Raw genomic sequence first — 22,200 nt, 5'->3', positions numbered from 1 at the left:
CGAAAGTGATCTTTGACAGTCATGCACTCCCTGATTTCGTTATTGTTATTGGTATCTGTCCGGCTGTGAAGGAGTGCCTGCCAGTCCCATGCTAATGCCGATGTTGCTGGCACTGGTCTCCCTGCTAAGCTCTGTAGGTCTCCCCTCACTTGTCTCCTCTATGCTCAAGTCAGTCATGACAGGGATGTTTGGTTTGCCACCGTGCAATGCCGTCCAAATTAATGCCCTGCACAGTCAGCGTTGTATGGTGGATGTTCTGTTTATCGGTTTGATTGTGAGGTTGCAGTCTTGCAGGCTTAGCTGGGCCTTTCTTTACAAGGGGCTCTTAACAGAAGTTCACCAACATGGCTTCACAGGATGTGACTTATATTTCAGTCGTTTATGTTCCATGCATCATTCTGCTTGACCGTCTTGACCTACTTCTGCCTTCCCTATGACTTCTTATGTTGCATTCTCAGCTCCTCTTGTAGTTACTTCTACCTCCTGTCTGTCCTGGATCCTTCTCTTTCGTTTTCTTTGCACCCCACCTTTGAGCTCTCCCCTCCACCATGCCCCCTTGTCTCTTCAGCTTATTTTTCCTTTCCGTCTCTCCCCTCCAAACGCCCCTTTGGCGAGGTTAGTTCAGACCCACTAAAACAGTCTTTTAAAGTCACTTCCCCTTTCTTTATTTCCCTGACACCACCTGCCAAACATGTGTTGCATAGAGCTCCTGTCACCCGTCCAACAAGTCAGTGTAGTGTTAGCTGCTCTGATTCATTTCCATTGCAACCTTCATCTGCTCAGAGATTTTCATTGTTGGAAGTTGAGGCTCTTGGTGATGGTGAAAGTTTAGACTTAATCAAAGAATCCTCCTCTTACTGGCCCCCTGCAACCTCTGTCTCTTTGCCGCACTGTTGCATCTTTATCTCTTTTCTATCGCTATCTCAATGATCACTGCTCCTCTGAACTGTCTGCTTGCATTCCTCCACCTCTACGACGGGCGAGTAGCACCCATCTAGCAGCAAACTCTCATCCCTTTTCTGTCCAACTCTCTAATGCAAGAGTTAACCGTTACTCCCAGTCTTTCATTTATGCAACAGGTCAACTCTGGAACTGTCTCCCTCTGTCTGTATTTCCTGCTAGCCATGATCTCTAGTCTTTCAAACGCAGTGTGTCCAGGCATCTCGAAATGATCGGATCTTGAATTTGGCGCTCTCTTGTATTTTGTTTTTCTCTTGGAAGGAACAGTTATTGCGGGCTCGTGGCCTTTGGTTCCTTCTTCCTAGCATGTCCCCAATAATTATGTACACCTGGCTTCTCTGTCACCACTGATGGTGTTGATATTCCTGGATCCTCCCAGTCCTCTCCTCCACCTTTTTCTGTTTGTTAAGCTACACCCTGTTCCCACACATCTCCCTCCGACTCCCGTCCACTTCTGTCTTGTCGCCTCTCATATCGTCGTCACCACCTCATATTCCCCACTCTCCCCATGCGTCTTCTGTTCCCTCTGGATACCCGGTACCCTCCTCTCCCCTCGTCTTTACCTTCTACCAGGTTCCTTACTATGCCTGTGTCTCGTTTCCCTTTTATTCCTGCTTGACAGTCTGTGTCCTTTTTGAGGAATGGCCCAGTATTCCGGCCACTCGTCCTATTTGCAGTCACCAGCTGCCTCTGCCATCCTGACTGTTAGCACAAAATGCCTGTCTTCCTTTCCTGCCACAGTTTTTTTTTCTTACCCTAGTCTTTAATTGTTTTTATTCCTTGGATTTATGCCCATACTACAGTGGAATATGCAAAGTGTTTATCTTTATTGTAATGATTTACATTTGCTGTCTGCCATCCAACCTACGGTAATTTGTTTCATTTAACATGACTACCTGTTTTTATCCCTAGTTACATTTTTATTAGTTTCCTTCATTCACTTTGTAGCATCTCTATTTTACTCCTTCATACTGTCCCGTATGATCTTTACTGCACCCTACCTCAGTCCCTTGTATTCTGGCATGAGTGTTCCTTGGTCATGGGATAATGATTGATTATATCTATTTTCTCCTCCTGTACTTATTAACATCTGTGCTTCTGGAGACTTATTGTCTTCATCTCTCCTCTCCACTTGTTTTATCTAGAGATTTTAACTGCAGGCATACCCCTTGGGACAACATTGTCATCAATCCATGTGGCCATTTACCCCAGGCTTTATTTCCACCCATGATCCTTTTATTTTTAACAGTGGCAACCATACCCACTTTGCTGCCCGGATTTTTTCTTTCTTATGCCTTGACCTCTCACTTTGTTTTCCTGTCCATGCCATAGATTTTTATTGGTCTGTCGTAAACTGTTGTCACTGCAATGATCATTTTTCAATATTCTTATGCCTTGCATCTAACTCTCCCATCCCACGTCTTCTACACTGGTGTTGTGATAAAGTTGACTGGCCCACTTCCTCCCTTTTTACTGCAACTTTACCTTCTTTTTCCCAGCTGGTGATGTCCATTCTTACTGCAACACTATCTTTTTTTTTTTCTTTTTTTTTCCAGCTGGTAATGTCCATTCTTACTGCAACTTTGTCTTTTTTTTTTTTCTCAGCTGGTGATGCCCATTCATAACTGCAACTTTAACTATTTTCCCAGCTGGTGATGTCCATTCTTACTGCAACCCTACCTTTTTTCCCCAGCTGGTGATGTCCATTCTTACTGCAACTTCGTCTTTTTTCCCAACTGGTGATGTCCAGGATATGCCTGATTCTTTTACTGGTACAGTGTTTTGGGCAGACCATGTGGTGATTCCTCCATCTACGCACTTGGTTGCTTCTAAATGTTCACAATGGCGGACAGTGCATGTTCCAAGGCCTTGTGTGTTAAATGCTAAGTGGAAGAGCTATTGCCGTAAATGACTTATAAGTGATCATATTCTCCATCTTATTCTTTTCCGTAGGCAACTGCAGTTTTTTTCTCAAACAGTTAGAAGCCAAGAGAGAGAGAGAGAGAGAGAGAGAGAGAGAGAGAGAGAGAGAGAGAGATGGCACTCTTATGCCTCTTCCATTAACTATTCCTTCCCCTTTCAAGCAGTTTGGTCCCTTATAAGATTGCAAGTGAGCCTGCTCCCTCTCTTGCTCGTCCTCCATCTAAATGGTAGGCTACTTTGGATTCTGATTCTGTTTCAGTAACAGATGCAATGGGGGCTTCATTTAGTGAAATCAGTATTGATTGGTGATATGAATGGTAAAGTTGGTAATGTGAAGGTGGATGGAATAGTTGGTGAGTGGGGTGTGCCTGCTGAGATAGATGAGAATGGCAGTGCGTTAGTGGACATTTGTGCTGGGAGGGGGTTGGTGATAGCCAATACCCTCTTCAGGCATAAAATGATCCACAGGTATACATGGCGAGTGATGAGAAGGGTGGGTGGTGAACTGAATGAAAGGAAGGCAATGATTGATTATGTGTGTGTGGATGAAAGGATGCGAAGATGTGTAAAGGATGCAAGAGTGTATAGAGGTTGGGGGAGTGGACTTTCTGACCACTACTTGGTGGTGGCCAGAATTAGGATGCAAGTAAGATGGAGGAATAGAAGAAGGGAAAGACGAGAGGAAGAAGTAGTTGCAAGGAGAGTGGAAAGGTTACAAGAGGATGAGAAAAAGGCAGAGTATAAGAGAGAAGTGGAGGAACGATTGGGCAAATATGAATTGGAGCAGATGGGAGATGTGGAAGGTATGTGTAAGATATTTACAGAAGAAATATGTGCAGCATGTGATGTGGTGTGTGGAAGGAAGAGAAGACGGAGGGGGGTGCAAGGAACAGCATGGTGGACTGAAGAGGTGAAACAGGCTGTGGCACAAAAGAAGAACGCATACAATGAATGGATGAGAAATAGGGGCGTGGAAGAAGTTGAGAGGCGGAAGAGAGAGTTATATGTGGAAAGGAAGAGAGGTGAAAAGATTAGTAAGAGAGAGTAAGAAGAGAGTGGATGAGGAATTTGGAAGGAATTTGAGTGTAAAGTGGAGGGACTGTAAGAAAATGTTCTGGAGAGAAGTGAAAAGAGTAAGACAGGGTGGAAGTGAAGTTAGCAGGGGAGTGAAAGATAAAAATGGTAGATTACTAGTGGAGAAGGGAGAAAAAGTGAGCAGATGGAGAGAACACTTTAAGGAATTGTTGAACGTAGAGGATGGAAGTAATGCGAGTATAAGTGGCTGGGGAATGGCTGGGAGAAGGAGGGAGGTGAGAAGACAGGAAGAAATCAGTAGGATAGAAGTTGCGGAAGCAATGAAGAAAGTAAAATCGGGGAAAGCCCCAGGAATTGATGGAGTGTGTGGTGAAATGCTGAAGCATGGGGGAGAGATGGTAGTAGAATGGATGTGGAAGATGTGCAGATTGGCCTGGGAGGAAGGTAGAGTCCCGGAGGATTGGAAGTCAGGTATAATTATTCCCTTGTACAAAGGAAAAGGGGAAAAAGAAGTGTGTGGTAATCATAGGGGCATTTGTCTTCTTAGTATAATAGGAAAAGAGTATGGTAGGATACTTATAGACAGAGTTAGAGAAAGAACAGAGAAATTAGTTGGAGAAGAACAGGGAGGCTTTAGGAAGGGAAGAGGTTGTGTAGATCAGATATTCATTCTTAGATCTTTAGTGGAAAAGTTTCTAGAGAAGGGAAAGAAGTTGTATGCAGCTTTCATGGATTTGGAGAAAGCATATGACAGGGTGGATAGACAAGGATTGTGGAAAGTATTAAGAATCTATGGAGTAGATGGGAAGTTGTTGAATGCTGTGAAGAGTATGTACGATGGTGCGAAGGCTGCAGTGCGTGTGGATGGTGAACTAAGTGAATTTTTCTCTTTGAAAATTGGTTTGAAACAGGGATGAGTCATGTCTCCATGGTTGTTCAATCTGTACATGGATGGGGTAATAAAAGAGGTACAAGGTAGGGTAGTGGATGTTGGAGTGGCCCTGGTGAGAGAGGATAGTGTTTGGAAACTCCCTGTACTGTTGTTTGCAGATGATACTGTGTTGTTGAGTGAAGACGAAGGGGAGCTGCAAGGCTTGGTGGATGAGTTTGAGAGAGTGTGTAAGAAACGGAACCTAAAGGTGAATATAGGGAAGAGTAAAGTGATGGTCTTTGAGAGAGGTGAAGTTAGTGAATGTACAGCGAGGTTGGATGGTGAGGAATTGGAAAATGTGAGTACGTTTAAGTATTTGGGTAGTGTGATGAGTAAGGATGGAGGTTTGGAGGGTGAAGTGCTTGAAAGGGTACAGCAGGGAAGAAAGGTTGCTGGTTCCTTGAAAGCAGTGATAAGAAACAGGGAAGTGAGCATGGAAGTGAAAAAGTTACTACATGACAGTATTGTGATACCAACTCTAACGTACGGAAGTGAAGCTTGGACATTGTTGGAAGGACACAAGTCAAGAGTGAGAGCAGTGGAAATGAGTTATTTAAGAGGAGCCTGTGGAGTCACGTGGAGAGACAGGCTGACGAATGAGGATATAAAGGAGCGTTGTGGTGTGGATGTGGATGTGATAGGAAGTGTTATGAGGAACACACTGAGGTGGTTTGGCCATGTGGAGATGATGGAGGGTGAAAGACTGACGAAGAGAGTGTATGTGAGTGAGGTGGAGGGGGGAAGAGGGAGGGGGAGGCCGAGGATGAGATGGAGGGATGGGGTGGAGAGGTATATGAGAGAGGGGGGTGTGAGTTGGGAGCAGGGCAGTGAAATGGCGGGGGACAGGGTGACTTGGAGGCGATTTGTTTGTGGCCACCCCAAACGGGATTGAGGCGTCTGGCAATAGATAGATAGATAGTATTGGCTCTCACCTGCCTGCTGAATTCTATACTCTTCGCTCTGTTACTGAACGTGTTGTAATTATGTTCCAGCCGTCTTCTGCAGAGTCTTATAATGCTTCATTTCCCCTTTCTAAGTTACGGTTTGCTCTATGTGCCTGTAGGGTTACAAGTAGAGGCTTCGATGGCATTCATTACAAAATGCTGAAACATCGCTCTGTAGATACTGTCCGCGTCCTGCTGGCACTTTATAGGGTCTGGTCTGAAGGTACTTTTCCTAGTGCCTGAGTGTAGCCTTAATTATGCCCTTCCTTAAACCATTCAGAGATGATAATCTGCCACAAAACTTTCGTCCAGTTGCCTTGAGAAGCTGGCTTTGTAAGGTCCTTGAACGCATGGTCACTATTAGGCTTATGTGGATATTGTAATCTCGTCAACTTCTTTTACCAGTGCAGCTTGGGTTTTAGCCTTCGCGATGTGCTTTAGACCCTTTAATCCTGTTGGAAATTTATATTTGGTCTGTGTTTTAATGCAATGACTCCATCCTTGCTGTTTCTTTTGATCTTGAGAAAGCCTGTGATGTGACCTAGAAATATATTACCTCCATACAATTCATTCTTTTGATGTTGATGGTAATATGAGGGGTTTTACTGAAAAAAAAAAATACTTATTATCCAACAGAAAATTTCATATCTATGCATGTGGTTCACTATCTCCTTCCTTTCCATTGTGTGAAGGTATTTCACAAGGCTGTGTTCTTAGCACCACACCTTTTGTTATTGCCGTTAATGACATCTCTTTCCTTTTATCAAGTGTACATTCATCTTTACACGTCTACAATTTTGCAGTATTTGCCGCTGGTTCTAATATGAATACACTGCAACACCTTATGTGATTAGCAATTATCAAAGCTTCACATTAGGCAACGACTCATGGCATCCGGTTCTCCACCTACAGGTCATTTGCAATCACTTTCACTCGACGTTGCCATATCCTTCAACCACCTCTCACTCTTTACAATTCATCGCTTCCTTATCGATCTTTACATTCTTTGGCCTCGTTTTTGACTGTTGATTGACTTGGAATGCACATATCTCCTCTTTAAGAGTTTCTGCCCTCCAATCCCTCCACCTGCTCCAGACCTTGTCCTATGTGTCTTTGGGTGTAGATCCTAATACTGCTACATCTACATAAGATTATTTGTTAGTCAGAATTAAATGGTGGATGTCAGATTTACTCCTTCATCCACTAATGTCTTGTGTCAGTTAGATTCTGTCCATCATCTTTGTATCCGATTAGCTCGTGGTGCTTTTAAATCTTTTCCAGTTGACAGCCTCTATGTCGAGTCAGGGATCCATTTTCTATGTCGCTGATGGGCACCTTTATCCCCCCATTATTATCCCCAGCTTCATCAGCTTCCTGGCAAATCAGTCCTCCATTTACCTCCCTCCGTCGAGGGGTTACTTCTCCTTTACCCCCTCACCAGTCCTCCTTGTTCTCTTCGTGTTCAGTTTCTTGCTTCTTTTATGCTTGAAGTCGAAAATATTGTTTTGTTCCACCCAGCCATCTTTCCTCCCTGGTTCTTACAATGTCCGACTGTCTGTTATTTGATTTTGCCTTTCTCAAAATCCCCTGCTTCAGTTACCACTCTTCATTTGTCCTTTTTTGCTCATTCATGTGTACACTCTTCTGCTATTCATGTTTATGCTGACGGTTCTAAGACATCTAGGGGTACGGGATTTGCAGTCTCCTTTTCTGATCGCTCTTATGCATACAACCTACCTCAGGTTGCTGCCGTTTTAACAGTTGAACTTTATTCATTGCTGGTTGCTGTGCAGCAGACTCACATTTATCCTTCTAAATCATTTATTTTGCTTTCAGACTCACGCACTGCTCTTTTCCTGCTGCGTTTGGCCTCACCGTCTTACCCTATTGTCCTTCGGATTCTAGAATGGCTGTTCCGATTGTCGGTGAATCATTAGTCTGTATGGTTCCGTTGGATACCTAGTAATTTTGGTATCCCTGACAATGAGGCCATGAATGTCTTACCAGCTCGTACTACCATCAGATCATCCCTCATACATTTCCGTTCTTTCCCGGTGTCAGACTTCTTTCATGCCATCTCGAAGCTTCGTAATCAGCGCTGGTTGTCTAGCTGGTCCTGAGCTACCTGTGCTAAACTTCATGCCATTAAACCCATCGTGACACCTTGGTCCCCCCTTTGTCGTCGTACTCGCCACTGGGAGACAACCTTGGCACGTTTCTGGATTGTGTGTCCCGTTTGACCCATGGCCATTTGATGTCTGAAGATCCTCCTCCACTTTGATGGAATTGTGACACGACTTTGTCAGTTCTTTAATATTTTCTCGACTGCCCTCCTTATATTAGTGTTCTCGTCCTTCTCTATTTTGTCCTGGCCGTCCATCTCTTTGAGCCGATATTTTAAGTTTATCCTGGACTCTTCTGTGAACCGGCTAATGTTATTTTTGACTCGTATTGGTCTATTGCATGACATTAAATTTTATACACTTTCTCCTATGTTTTATTGATTTTCTAAGGTTATGTCTTATCTACATAGTGTCTTTTCCTTGTTTTATTATTTTATTGTTTTTTTAGCTTTAATTGTCGTTCTCCTTTTCTTCTGTCCCCTTTCTGTTCCATTGCTAGTCATATATCTTTGCTATGATTTAGCGTCATGTGGTCTTTGATACCTGGCGCAAGGAAACTATTATTCATTTCAGTTCAAGCTGAAAGGATTAGCTCATAAATTCAGAGTATCTTGCGTGACTCGGGATTGCGCGTGTGGTAATGGGGAGTGCTTCTAATCGATAGTTCTTTTTTTTTTTTTTACTACAAGGAATTCCTTAAAAGCTGAATGAAATTGTCTGGCAGTAGTAAGAGTAAAAATTTAATGAACGTCATTTTATCGTTGGGGTTAATAGAAAATCTTTCTAAAGGAGACGGTCTATAACCTCTTCATCATGTCGCGTTTTGGCTGAGCTGAATAAAATAGTCAGGCTGCCAGTAGCATTAGTAGTGATAAAAAGGACGGCTGCATACGTACAGTATTATGAACTTAATCATATTCCTCGGTATTATACAGCGTATGAGCTGGGTAAGATCGATGAAGAGGAAGAAGCCACAAAAGTAATTGATTTATCATCAGAGTACCCATAAAAATCAAACGGGCCACATGCTTTTTCCTCATATATCATGTAAGCCTTCAAATATTCTCATCTTGAAATAGTGATGAACAAGTTCAGTCAAAAATTATTGTTTATATTTTATTTTCGACTTATACTGAATAATTTTATGCAGCTTACGAATAATTTTCAGTACTAAAGATTTGTATGATGGCTGTATATAACTCCTCGGTTTTGAAAAGTCCCTCCTGAATAGAACCATCTGGAGGTAGCAGGTATAATTAAAAACAGTCTTAATGTTGACGGGGTTAATCATCTGAGTGACAGGATTTTTGTCACCTGAAGAAAACCGTCTGGAGATGGCATGAATATGGTTGAAGTACATCGGCACAAGCTGAAGGGTTAGATGCTTAGATCTAGTTATGGGTTTGATATTCCCGAGCCCCTTCTGCGTCCAGGGTACAATTTACACACCGTGATTTACTGATTGTCCAGATGTCGCATTTCGTATTTTATTTTGCACCAAGATATTACAGAAAACAAGTTCTTTTTATCGCAAGGAGGAGGACCTTCTGTGTGTGTGTGTGTGTGTGTGTGTGTGTGTGAGAGAGAGAGAGAGAGAGAGAGAGAGAGAGAGAGAGAGAGAGAGAGAGAGAGAGAGAGAGAGAGAAGCTGTGCTCTGTGTAGGCTATAAGTGGGTTCTTTTCATGAAGTGTGGCAGGTGTTTTTGTGAATTACTTCCCGAATAAGAGAACAAACGCTTTTGTCATATAACAAACCCTTTTGTCATATAATTGACTACACGCTTCGGTGAATTCAGTGCCGACATCCACGCAAAATCTGACAGCCATCCCCCCTCCCCCCAACACACACACTCACACACTCATGGACTGACACACACGCACATGCCCACAAAGAGATATATACACAGATATATACACCATCACACAGACATATATACAGTATAGACAATAACACACATAGAGACAGACAGATGCAAAGATAGGCAGTCAGAGAGGCGGACTGTTAGACAGACAGACACAAATACAGACGCAAAGATAGGGAGGCAGACAGACAGGCTGTCAGACAGACATAGACAAAAATACCGACACATACACACACACACACACACACACACACACACACACACACACACACACACACACACATTTCCTACCTAGTTGTTCAATTACACGAACAAGCCTTTCATTATCTTGCCCACACTGCCCACTCGGCCACCACCTCGCAATGTGTGATACTGAGACAAAGGAGTTTCATTATTTTCTGCGGCCCCCCCCCCTAAAAAAAAAAAATCCGAAGGTTTAAATTATAAGACCAGCATTTTCGTGTTTCTGAATAGCGACTAAATGGATGGGTGATTTATTTTTGCTAGATGTGATAAATAATTTTAATTGCAGTGATACCATAGTACGGTGTATTATAAGATGATCAAAGTTACCTGCTTGTTCCACTTAAAATGGTCACAGAAGTTCAAGAAAAGAAAAAAAAAACGCTGCTTGCCCAACTTATAAGTTAAAATCAATAGGTCACATCTTACTATTCAAGCCGAAGCAACATTAAAGAGTGGGTTGATGTTGCATTATATCTACTAACTTAGAAATTCGAGAAACAGTTTTGGGTAAGGCACATCGAAGATCAGCTTCCACGGACAATCGAGATCGTATTTTTGATTTCATTAAAAGAAAGCTTGAAAATGCTGTTTCACGTATGTTGAAGGAAAGAGTAACATAAGGCGAACAGCCTCCTCGACAACATGTGGGTACGTCCTGACTGATTTACACCAGAAATGAATTAGAGATTCCTATTCAAAGAGATCACGAGCACTAGAGCCATTCACAAGTTCAGTAATTTTTTCTTGAATCTTCTCATCTACAGAAGCAATATGTGTATTGAAAGGGTTCCTAATTAGTTTTAAATCCATTTCTGACAAGTATGGGAAGTATCTCTGGTTCATTTTGTAGTGTGCGAAGATATTCGGTTATCAGAGTTGCCACTTGATCTGCGTTAGTGATGTCCAGCAAGTCATAGTACCTCAAACATGTCAGCTTCGTTTTCTTTTTCTTTTTTTTAACTCTCGCTTGCCACAGTTCTAATTTTATTTGTAAACTTCAGCTTATTAACAAAATCAGTGACAATAACATCAGACCCTTGCAAAGATCTGTTGAGATTATTTAGGCGAGCAAATCTGTCAACCGGGTAAGCAAGATGAGTTACCCACTTTGTATCACACAACTCTGAGCAATACAGCTTTGATTCCTGTTTACCATTGCGACTGATGATCTCTTTCAGTTCCTCTTTTAGTTTAAACACCCTCTTCACGACATTTCCTCGAGACAGCCATCAAACTTCTGGGTGATACAAGAAAGTTTCATGTGCAGAATATAAGTCTGAATACAGAAGCCTAAACAGTTTGGTATTAAGAGCACTTGACTTAACTAATTTGACCATCTTTACTGTAGTATCCTGCACCTTCTTTAGTTCAGTAGGCAGCGTTTTAGAAGCCAGAACCTGCTTGTGTATTATGCAGTGTATATCCTTTGTCTTATTGTTAGCTGCTTTTATTCTTCCTTGGAACCCTGACTGAATGCCTAGCATGGCAGGAACTCCATCTGTTGTGCAACCACATAAATTATTCGTGTAGTCCTTCTTTTTCAAAGAAAGAGTAAACGTTTTCAAAGATATATGCACCAGAAGTCGAAGCTTCAAGGGATTGCCAAAAATGAAACTCTTCTTTAATATCATCATCTTTAATGTATCATGTGCACACCAGCGATTGTTCAGTTAGCTACGTCTATGGTTTCATCCATCTAGATAGTAAATATACCCAAGGGGCGTTTTCATTTCTGAAACAACTTGATCTTTGATATCTGTAGGCATATCTGATATACGTCACTGAACAGCGTTGTCTGACCTTGCTGTATTGGCATACTCCTCTCCCAGCATAGTCTTTACTATGTCTTTGGTAGATGGCAAGATCAGTGTCTCTTCTATGGAATGAGTTATTATTTTCCTTTTTCTGCTGAGCAGTCCTCAGTGAAATTAGATACGAAGCATTAACAGCTGCTTTGTTTGACCGATGGAAACTTCTTGAATGATCCAGTCTCGACTGCTTCAAAAAAGCTTCTCAGCCCTTGAAGTAGTCCACATCTTTTCCTTGTATTTCTTAGTGACAACTGTGCAAATGCCGCTGAGGCAAGGTAGACTGCATTGCAGCAACGGAGAGTACTTTTGCACAAGAGACCCACCTTGATATTTCATTTCCATTTTTTACAATTACTGTCAATCCACACTTAATATATACTTCACTGTAACGACTTTTTTTTTTTTCGGCCTCTATTCTGCAACAAAGGGAAAATATCACATAGAGTCCAAAGTCCAAGGTTTGTTAGTTATAGACATTTCGTTCATGGTCTAGACATGTCGCGCATAGGCTAAGGCACTGTACAGAATTAGTGTGCTGCTTCGTCGGTTTTATAGTGGCTCAGTAAGACACCTCAGTGATATAACAAAATGAAGCTTAATAACCAATTTTCAGTGATGCAACAGAAAACTGTTACCACCTGGAGGCACCTACTGATGTAACACGTTCATTTTCTTTGGTTAAGAGAGGCTCGGCTGCAGTAGATTTAGCAGAGGCACGGAATGTTGGCATAAGATGTTTTTAAGAACGAGAATAATAACGAAGTTGGACTGTAACACTCTGTTTATTTAAAAAAAAAAAAAAAACAGCTATGGACAGATAAAGACAAGATAAACACATTTGCGACCGCATATGACAGGTAAGATACGAAAGAAAATTATGTATATTTCACGAATATTCAGCAACTAAATTATTTATAGACTTTTTAATTAGCAAAGTTTCATCATTACAGAGATGCAAACAATACGAATGGAAAGCGACTAAGAGATCCATTACTCTACCAAAAATATATGAAAGATCAGTGCTTACCGCGGCTCCTGAAGCACTGTCTGAGGACCCCGCGAAGAGTGATAGGCCTATACGCTGCAGCCTGCAGGATAGATGTCAAGGGTTTCAGACACTGCCAGAATGATAAAAAAATTGCCAAAAACTAATCACATATTGTCAGTATAATCTCACGTTAATCTATGTGTGTATTTTAATGATATAGTTTGTCACTTGGCATGTTTCTTTCTATGCATAATTTAATTCCCCTGTTCTAAGAAAGGAATCTGCTAAATTATCGTTGGAGTCATAGGCGTACCTCTGATCAACTCTTGGCGTACCCCAGGCTGAAAACCCCTGCGCATGTCACTGATCATAGTTCTCTCAGGGGAAGCATGCTCAGTGGTCGAATAATATATACATTTATATAGAAAGAAAGAGTACAAGACTTGTACAGATAAACAATATAAAAAAAAATCATGACATTACATCACACAGCACTAATGTTGTATTTCAGAGTTTGAAAAAGGAGGCAAACATTTTACAAAGAGAAATCAAGAATTTTTTACATATGCCTAAAGCTGGCAACGTTTTTTAACATTTTTCTTCCCCTGTAGGTCTCCCTCATAGTGTGGAGACCTAGATAGGCCAAAATTCGTACTGTGTGGCTACTATATCAGGTCAACAAATTGCAAGGCTAACCTTCAGTCCTTGTGGGTGAATTAAAAAGAATCTGATGGTGCATGAGGTGCTTGTATGGGGACCAGGTAATGTGAATGTGGTTGAGTGTATGTGGGAGAGAGAGAGAGAGAGAGAGAGAGAGAGAGAGACACACACACACACACACACACACACACACACACAATCAAGCCTTTCCGCTTGCTTCTCTCTCTCTCTCTCTCTCTCTCTCTCTCCACATTCTTACACGCTCACATCTAAAATTACTCCTTTCTCCCCTCCCCCCCTCCCCTCCTCGGCCCCTCCTTTCTCCCCTCCCTCTCCCCTCCTCTGCTCCTCTAAGCGTCAATACCCTGTGGTGCTAAACTGTCTGGGAACTGTGCCAGCCCTTGACCTCCATTTTGTTTCATTTTCATTTTCAACCTTTTCAACCTGAGGAAGTATATATTTTTTACATTTCTTATTTATATCGAAATTATTTTTGGATGCGAGAACGTATCTAAGAGCGGCCCTGTCCGTCTGTCTCTTAATAATGATATTTTGAAAACAAAGTGCTGCACACCCGTAGACTTTAGCGACTTATGCAAACCCGTGCCTCACCACACCACACCACAACACACAAAATCTCCTTCCCACACCACCACACCACAACACACAAATCTTCCTTCCACACCACACTACAACACACAAAATCTCCCTCCCACATCACCACACTACAACACACAAAATCTCCCTCCCACATCACAACTCACAAAATCTCCCTCCCACACCACGACACCATAACACACAAAATCTCCCTCTCACACCACACCACACCACAACACAGAAAATCTCCCTCCCACACCACCACACCATAACAGAAAATCTCCCTCCCACACCACACCACACCACAACACACAAAATCTCCCTCCCACACCACACCACACCACAACTCACAAAATCTCCCTCCCACACTACACCCCACCACAACACACAAAATCTCCCTCCCACACCACCACACCACAACACACAAAATCTCCCTCCCACACCATACCACACCACAACACACAAAATCTCCCTCCAGCACCACCACACCACAACACAAAATCTCCCTCCCACACCACACCACACAAGAGTATTAACCGAAGGCGTAGCAGTTACCGCATCTGCTGTTATTCTGCTTCCTGTTAACTTAGGAAGGATCGGACATAGTGAAGACTTTTATTAATGCTATGTCATCTCCAGATCAAAATGTCTCTCATAAAATCGTCTTGGAAGCTTTTTCTCTTCTGCCTGGTTTCTCAAAATTTGCAACCGGCATATTTCTATTTTATTTAATCCCTCGTAAAGAAATGTAAAAGTTATGTTAAATATGGCTAATCAAGGACGACAGCAAAGAGAGAGAGAGAGAGAGAGAGAGAGAGAGAGAGAGAGAGAGAGAGAGAGAGAGAGAGAGAGAGAGCGTGCTGTGGTGTGTGAGTGTATGGCACTATGAGTGACGTGTTACTCTGTGGGGCGGCAAAACAGTTCGAGCATAAACTGAAAAATTTTATACCGAACATCAGAAACTAAAATTTCCTAACTCACCTTGCTGTCGGGAAGTTGAAGCCAAGGTTTTAAAGAAGGCCTAATGCATTAATAAAAACTATCCTTAGTTTCTGGTTTGTATAAACATTATCTGTATATCGGTTTGAGAGTAAAATGTCAACGAATTTGGAAGGGATTATAAATATATGGAGTAGACGGGAAATTGTTGAATTGAAGGCGCTTGAAGTGCAGTGCGTGTGGATAGTGAACTGAGTTCTTTAGTTTGAAGGTTCAATTGAATCAGGGATGTTTCATGTCTACGTGGTTGTTCAAAGGGAACCATTAAAGAGATGCAAGGTAGGGCAGTAGATGTTGAAGTGTCTAATCATAAAAGAGGGTATGGTTTGGAAACTTCTTGTACTGTTGTTTGATACAAGACTTGATGAATGAGTTTGGGAGTTCATGTACGAACTGACTCTAAACGTGAATGTAAATTAAAGTTGTAGTCCTTATGAGAAATTAAATCACACAATGCAGATTGAGGTTGGATGATGAGGAAATGGAGATGTGAGTGCAGTCGTGTACATATGTAGAGTGATGAGTAAGAATGGAAGTTTGTAGGATAAAGTGCTTGGAAAAGTTCAGCAAGGAAGAAATGTTGCTCGTTCATTGAAAGTAGTGATAAGGAATAAGGAAATGGGCTTGGAACTAAAAAACAGTGGCGCTGCATGACAGTATTGTGATTCCCACTCTAACGTATGGAAACGAAGCTTGGGTCCTGTTGGAAGGACACAGTTCAGGAGTGAAAGCAGTTGAAATGATTTAACTTATTAGGGGCACATAAAAATGAGGAACTATAGGAGGGTTGTTGTGTTAATGTGGATTTGACTAAATAAGTGAAATACTTTGAGGTGGTTTAGCCATGTGAAGAGTATGGAGGATGAGAGACTGGCTCGGAGAATGTATGTGAATGAGGTGGAAGGGGAGAGGGGATGGTGAACCAAGGATGAGATGGGGAATGGAGTGGAGAGATATATGACAGAAGGAGGTATGACCCTGAGGGAATGTAGCCAAATGGCAGAGGACAGGGCAAAGTAGAGGCGATTTGTTTGTGGCTGTCTTCCAGGATTAAGGACTCTGGCTATACATGGACTGACAGACAGAAGTTTGTCTTTACTCATGCAGCCACTAAGAGCTCAGTAATCAAATAAGAATGATGATTTTAAAAAAATGCGAGGCATTGTCTAGGTATAGTTAACTGGTATGTAGACATGTTTATCGCAAAACTCAGTTAGGTTCGTTTATATGTCATGTGGCCTGCATAGTAACCCTCCCCTTCCACTCCACTGGCCGACTTCTTGTGTGATGCGGGGATGGCAAGTCAGCGATATCAGTGTCTATCCTGCATTATTTATTCATTTCCTACTCCCAGTGCCACGGTCACAACCACACCAGCAGACCGAGCCGTCCTCGCAACACATAAGATGCCGCCAGGTGAGTTTCTTGCGGAGCGCTGTTTACAGATAACCCTTTATACTCCGGATGAAACAAATAGTTGACAGCCGAGTCAGATTCAAGAGCGTAGTGGAAGTATAAAAGTAGAATGTGTTAATAACCTACCATACCTCCGTATATCTCATTGACACTTTTTTTTTTTTTTTTTTCTTACCACCACTAGGCTACTTAGCTGCAAGAAAACTCCCGGGTCTGAATGGAATTCAGAGACAACATACATTTTCATAAATCAGACGTATATCAAAATAGTATTTTGAGTGTTTTTTTCATAATTGCATTTGTGTATTTTATGTGTGCCGGATGATGCTTTGTGCCCTTTTATGAAGGAATAGTGACTTTATATTAGATTAATTATTGTCGTACTGCAGCCGAAAAAAATTTATTATTGTGCACCGCTCGTTACTGTCTTCAGACTGAGATGTGATTCATAAGTTAAATAAAATCAGCTGCCAGTATGTAGAATTGCACCAGAACAAATACTGTAAATAGTCCAGAGGTATTTGCCGAAACACTACTGTAGTAACCAATGTCCACCCGCCTGGACTTTGTTCAATCATGACTTCGATTTTCCTGGACCCAAAAGAGGTATGAAATTATGGATTGTGACTGTGTGTGTGTGTGTGTGTGTGTGTGTGTGTGTGTGTGTGTGTGTGTGTGTGTAAAACAAAAACGAAAGAAGTACTGTACTGAACTTCATTATCATCATAATCATCAGTCTGACATTTTCTCACCAAATCGTGAAGTGAGGAAAACTTCATGTGCACACTTCCAGACAGTTTAACTGTCTTAAGACTCACTATCTTGTTCCAGTACCAACAGTGGAGCTTCTTGGAGGTGGGGACGTGTACCTGGACCGTGGCAGTACCCTCAACCTCACCTGTATGGTACACATGAGCCCAGAACCGCCAGACTTCATTCTATGGTACCACCGCGACAAGGTACAGGCACAAGTCTCTTGAGTTTCTTTATCTTTTGTGTGAGATTTCTTGTTTATGTTTTTTTTTCTTGCCCTTCATACATCTAGTAAACGCATCACAGCATCAGCCGCATATTACATCTCAGTCCAAACGTTTTCCCAGTATATCATCTCCCCAACTTTTCACGTCCCTCTGTTGGTGAATATGTGTAAACAGAGAGAAGTTTGGTTTCTTTGACTATAAATGACTCTAATATGATGCATCAGATAGTGTTCACAGACTTTACTGAGGTTAACTTGTGTGTGAGATTGCATATTTGTATTGTTATCTTCCTTAATATACCTTCATTTTCATGTGGATTCGAATATTTTTTTCCTTTCTAGGTAAAATATCCTTTATTTGACGTAACTGCATATTGATGGAGTGATAAAATGACAATTTCAGATGATCAGTATAAAGAGCTACATTATATTTGAAGACAGCTTCATCTGGCAACGAATATTTCCATTCGCTCTGGTAGTGTTTCATTTATTTGATGTAAGTGCATTTTAACTGAAGATCATAAATTCGGGGACTAAGAAGATTATATGAAGATTTGTTGTATACTTTTCAGAAAAGTTCATTTGGGTCACATAACTTTTATTTCATCAGAATTTTACATCTTTCATTTTACCATACATTGACCGAATAACACTGAGTAGATTGATACATTAAATTATACATGAAGAACTGTTTTGGGGGTAGTTTCATCTGGCATCATTTTTTTTCTTTGTAAACAAGAATTTTACAATTTTCGCAGCCAAATATCGACAGAAGTACATTAGATGACCTGCTGAGACGATAATGAAGATAGGAGTGTAATCTGAAATCGATTTTATCTACACAGAAGTCCACTGTTTAAACAGAATTTTGACAAAGATAAACAGTGCGCCAGCTTAGCTCTTTCACTACCATGACATCGTTACTGTTTTATTCTTGCCACCAGCTTATGATCTGTAGTCAGCTTGGTGTAAATGTATCATAGCAGACGTGTTACTGGAGTTTGTGTCTAACCGACACACGGTCAGACGCCTCTACCGAGTTGGTGAAAATAAGTATCTGATGGCAACCAAAATAATCTGAAAAATATGTCTCCGGATTCAAGAGACGAATACCTCCACTATGGTGACCCCTTTTCTGTTTTTAATTCTAAATCTCCAGGTAGTGTTATTCAGCTTTGGGTAGGGTTTTCAAAGCTAAGGGGTAAGATATAGTCATCATTAACCCCATCATTATATGGGTGCTCTGTTAGGCTGAGGAAGATTGTCTGTATCCTACTTGTTTTCATCTGATACAACTAGGCTACTTCCGCAACTTGAAAGCTAAGTCGCGAATGTGTGAAATTCGACCTGCGCTCTGGTTATGGGTCGGGAAAGAATATCCCCGATTGCTAGCCAAATTTACCTTGCTGTCTGACTAAACACGACCATAAACCAACCTGAAAAGGTTACGTATCTCTGTCAAATGAGAACAAATACGCTTCGGTAGTTGCTAGAAAGAACGAAAAACAATGTCAGCAGACTCAAGAAGTTAAGAAAAATTGTTCGTTTCTTTTCCTTGAGTTTTTCGATTGTTTTGACATCTCGTGATTTAGCTTCATTTTGGTGAACATCACACTTTTCGTTATGCAGCTACCTATTGAAAGAATGACTAGGTGACAGACTAAGTAACTTAAACAAAAACATTTGTTACGCACTTTCCCTACTTGTATATGTCACGAGTGTTATTATTTCCTAAAAATCCAAATATATCTTATGTTATGAGTTTCTGTATTGAGGGAGTTGCATATGTTGAGACGGAGGAGAATTATATAAAGTTCTGTTTTATTATTTGCTAATATACAGTATATATATATATATATATATATATATATATATATATATATATATATATATATATATATATATATATATATTAACAATGGGTGCGTGTACTTCCACCTAGCATCCACACGCAGTGCGACAAGTGGTTTTCATCTTGCTTTCGAATCTTCGGGAACTTTAGTTAGCACCTCATATATATATATATATATATATATATATATATATATATATATATATATATATATATATATATATATATATATATTAAGTTTGACCTTTCAAGGTCATTCAGGGTCAAAAGTCTTGGTGCCAAATGAAAGCCCGTATTACGAGTTCCTGTATGTTACAATGGTAAATATCTCTATCTTCAACCGTTTTCAAGTTATAGCCCTCTGAAAATCAGTGACCTTGATTTTGACCGTTCAGGGTCATTTGGTTATCTCCATAATTTAATCACTTTCTTTGGGGACCAGTGCCCACATATCCTGAGAGTTTCATGTAATTTCATTCAGCCGTTTTTCCGTAATGTTTCTAACAACAAACAAAGAAACTCGACCAAAAACAATACATCATCGGACTCCGTCCGGGCGAGGTAAAAATGCAATGAAGAGGGTGCAGTGAAGAGGGTGCAGTGAACTGTTACGAGAAGTATGTCAGAAAGCTGCTTGACTGAAGTTCTGTCAGTAGCATGGAAGAAGCTGAAGTAAAGGTGACTGCTGTAAATGCATAAATTAGTATGGAATGTCTTCCGGGTGTTGTGGGTAAGATATATACAATAATGGTGATGGATAAGGTAGTACGAATGTCAGAATAATTGATGAATGATGAACAGGGTGATTTCTGGAGTGGTAAGGGAATATATGGATAAATCATTTGTACAGGAGGAAGACATACAGTAAGCATGTCAGAAGGACAGTAAATATTTATGACATTTATTGATGTAGAGAAAGCATGTGACGAAGTGAACAGAGAGCTATTATGGAAGGGGTTACGTATGTGGTATGTATGGTATGAAGGAGAACTACTGAATGCCGAGGAGAGTTTTTATGGCGGTAGTGTAAGAATAGATGGATGCCTACGCGACTGGATCAGTTTCAGTAATGGAGACACGAGTGGACGATATTACAATGGATATTCAGTATATAGGTCCATGAAGCTGTGAGAGAGGCCAAAGTTTAATATGCAAAGACGGAGTGAAGCTGTTTTTGAATGAATAAAGACGTAATATATCAAATCTGATGTATGTAGGTGATGCTATGTTGCTTGCTGATAATGAACGTAGTATATTGGACTAATTCAGAGCTTTGAGAATGCATGCAAGAGATGAGGTCCGAAAGTATGTAGTGAGGAGATCAAATAATGGTTGTATCAAGTGTGCTGTGATGGTGAATGGAATGAGACTGATAGTGGTGAAATTTATGTATCTGGGTGCACTGACAAAGAAGAGAGGGTATTGCAGTTGTGGCAGCAGTCTTAGCTGAACGACAGCCAGGTGAACTGCAGACTGAAGTTGCCCTGGTTCCCCAGCGTGCTATCCTACTTTGGGGGCATAGGGAGGGAGTTGAGGGACATCTATAAAATTTTGTAGTAGATTCGCCCAGATATATCGTTGCCACCGTATTAAGGCGTCTCTCTACCAGTAGCAAATGAGAGGTAAATGTGTGAACGAAGTGTAGAGTGGCTCAAAGAAGTATGACTGATGCAATGAAGACCTTGATATGGAACAGAGGTGTGAGTATGAGGTGAATATGAGGCTGCATGCAAGTGTATCATTGCTGTCATTAACGTATGGGTGTGACTCTTTGCAGTGACTTTAGTACAGAAAACCAATAGTGAAAGCAATTGAAATGGAAATGTTAAGGAATGTTTATGGGCTGCATAGACTGGAAAGACAGAAAATGTGGCCAATAGAACTTGAAATGTTACAGAATGTTTGTGGGCTGCAAAACTGGCTAAGATAGGAAATGTAGGCAATAGACATGCAGATGTTAAGAAATGTTTGTGCAGCGTATGCTACGTAAGACAGGAAATGTGGAGTATACAGTAGAAGCTTGTTGATCAACGGATAGAAGAAAGTTTGAGTGTGATCATATGGGGAGAATGGCTATGATGAGTGGAGTGAAAAGGGTATGTATGGGTGAACTTAAAGGTTGGAAGAGGCGTGGAAGGATAATGTAGGTGAATGCACGAATAAGCGAGGTATGAAAACTAATGAAGCTAGAAGAAAACTGATGATGAATGAATATGAATGGATGAAGCGTGTAAGGAGATATATGTACAAACGCAGTCAAAAAATTCTTTCCAGATTTTACTTCAATAACTTTTCCATAATATTCTGAAAAGCTTGTTGAACTTCGAAGATCTTATCACCCGCTTTCGAAAATTATCGCTCACTTCCTCCTCGCTTCCCGTTTTCAAGTAGATCGATATTTATGTCCTTAGTTGTACGTTCATGACAGGGTTTGCACCGTTTTTTATCTAGGCAGTCGATGAAATGGCTCTATCGCTCAGGCATTATGAATCGCATTTTTGTGTGGATCGATTGGCCTGAGATGATGCTGGTAATTTCGAAGATTTGTGACGAGTGGAAGGCTGTGTGACTCATTACACTTTGGCGTTCTGTTTAATAGTTTTCCAGCTTTTCTGCTTTTCCCTTCATATTTCTGGAACATTCTCATCCCATGTATTAATGAGAAAGAGAATTGGGATAATGATGATGATTATGATGATAATGATGATAATGGTGACTTACATTGCTGAACATTGAGAGAATTAACAGGCTTCTGCATTTGCTTGAGAATGAGTTACTGGAGTCTGAGAGAAGTAATACCGTTACTTTTAACTCATTCATGGTAGGAACAACCCAAGTATTGTATTCCAGCTAATGCCAGACGATTTTATTCAGC

At 41.0% G+C, this 22,200-nt stretch overlaps 1 protein-coding gene across 1 annotated transcript in view; it reads left to right on the top strand.

Annotated features, from left to right (window-relative positions):
• Positions 1-22,200, top strand: part of LOC145400524 (zwei Ig domain protein zig-8-like) — a 126,341-nt gene that overhangs the window by 70,892 nt on the left and 33,249 nt on the right. The window contains exon 4 of the mRNA XM_080273046.1: positions 17,326-17,453. Within this exon, the coding sequence (XP_080129172.1) occupies positions 17,326-17,453 (128 nt within the window). The remainder of the gene's footprint in view (positions 1-17,325; positions 17,454-22,200) is intronic.

The sequence above is a fragment of the Coenobita brevimanus genome, chromosome 52 (genome assembly GCF_032717465.1).
Source record: "Coenobita brevimanus isolate Jiangsu-jjx chromosome 52, ASM3271746v2, whole genome shotgun sequence".
NCBI classification, from domain to species: domain Eukaryota; kingdom Metazoa; phylum Arthropoda; class Malacostraca; order Decapoda; family Coenobitidae; genus Coenobita; species Coenobita brevimanus.
This window is presented reverse-complemented; position numbering and strand designations above follow the sequence as displayed.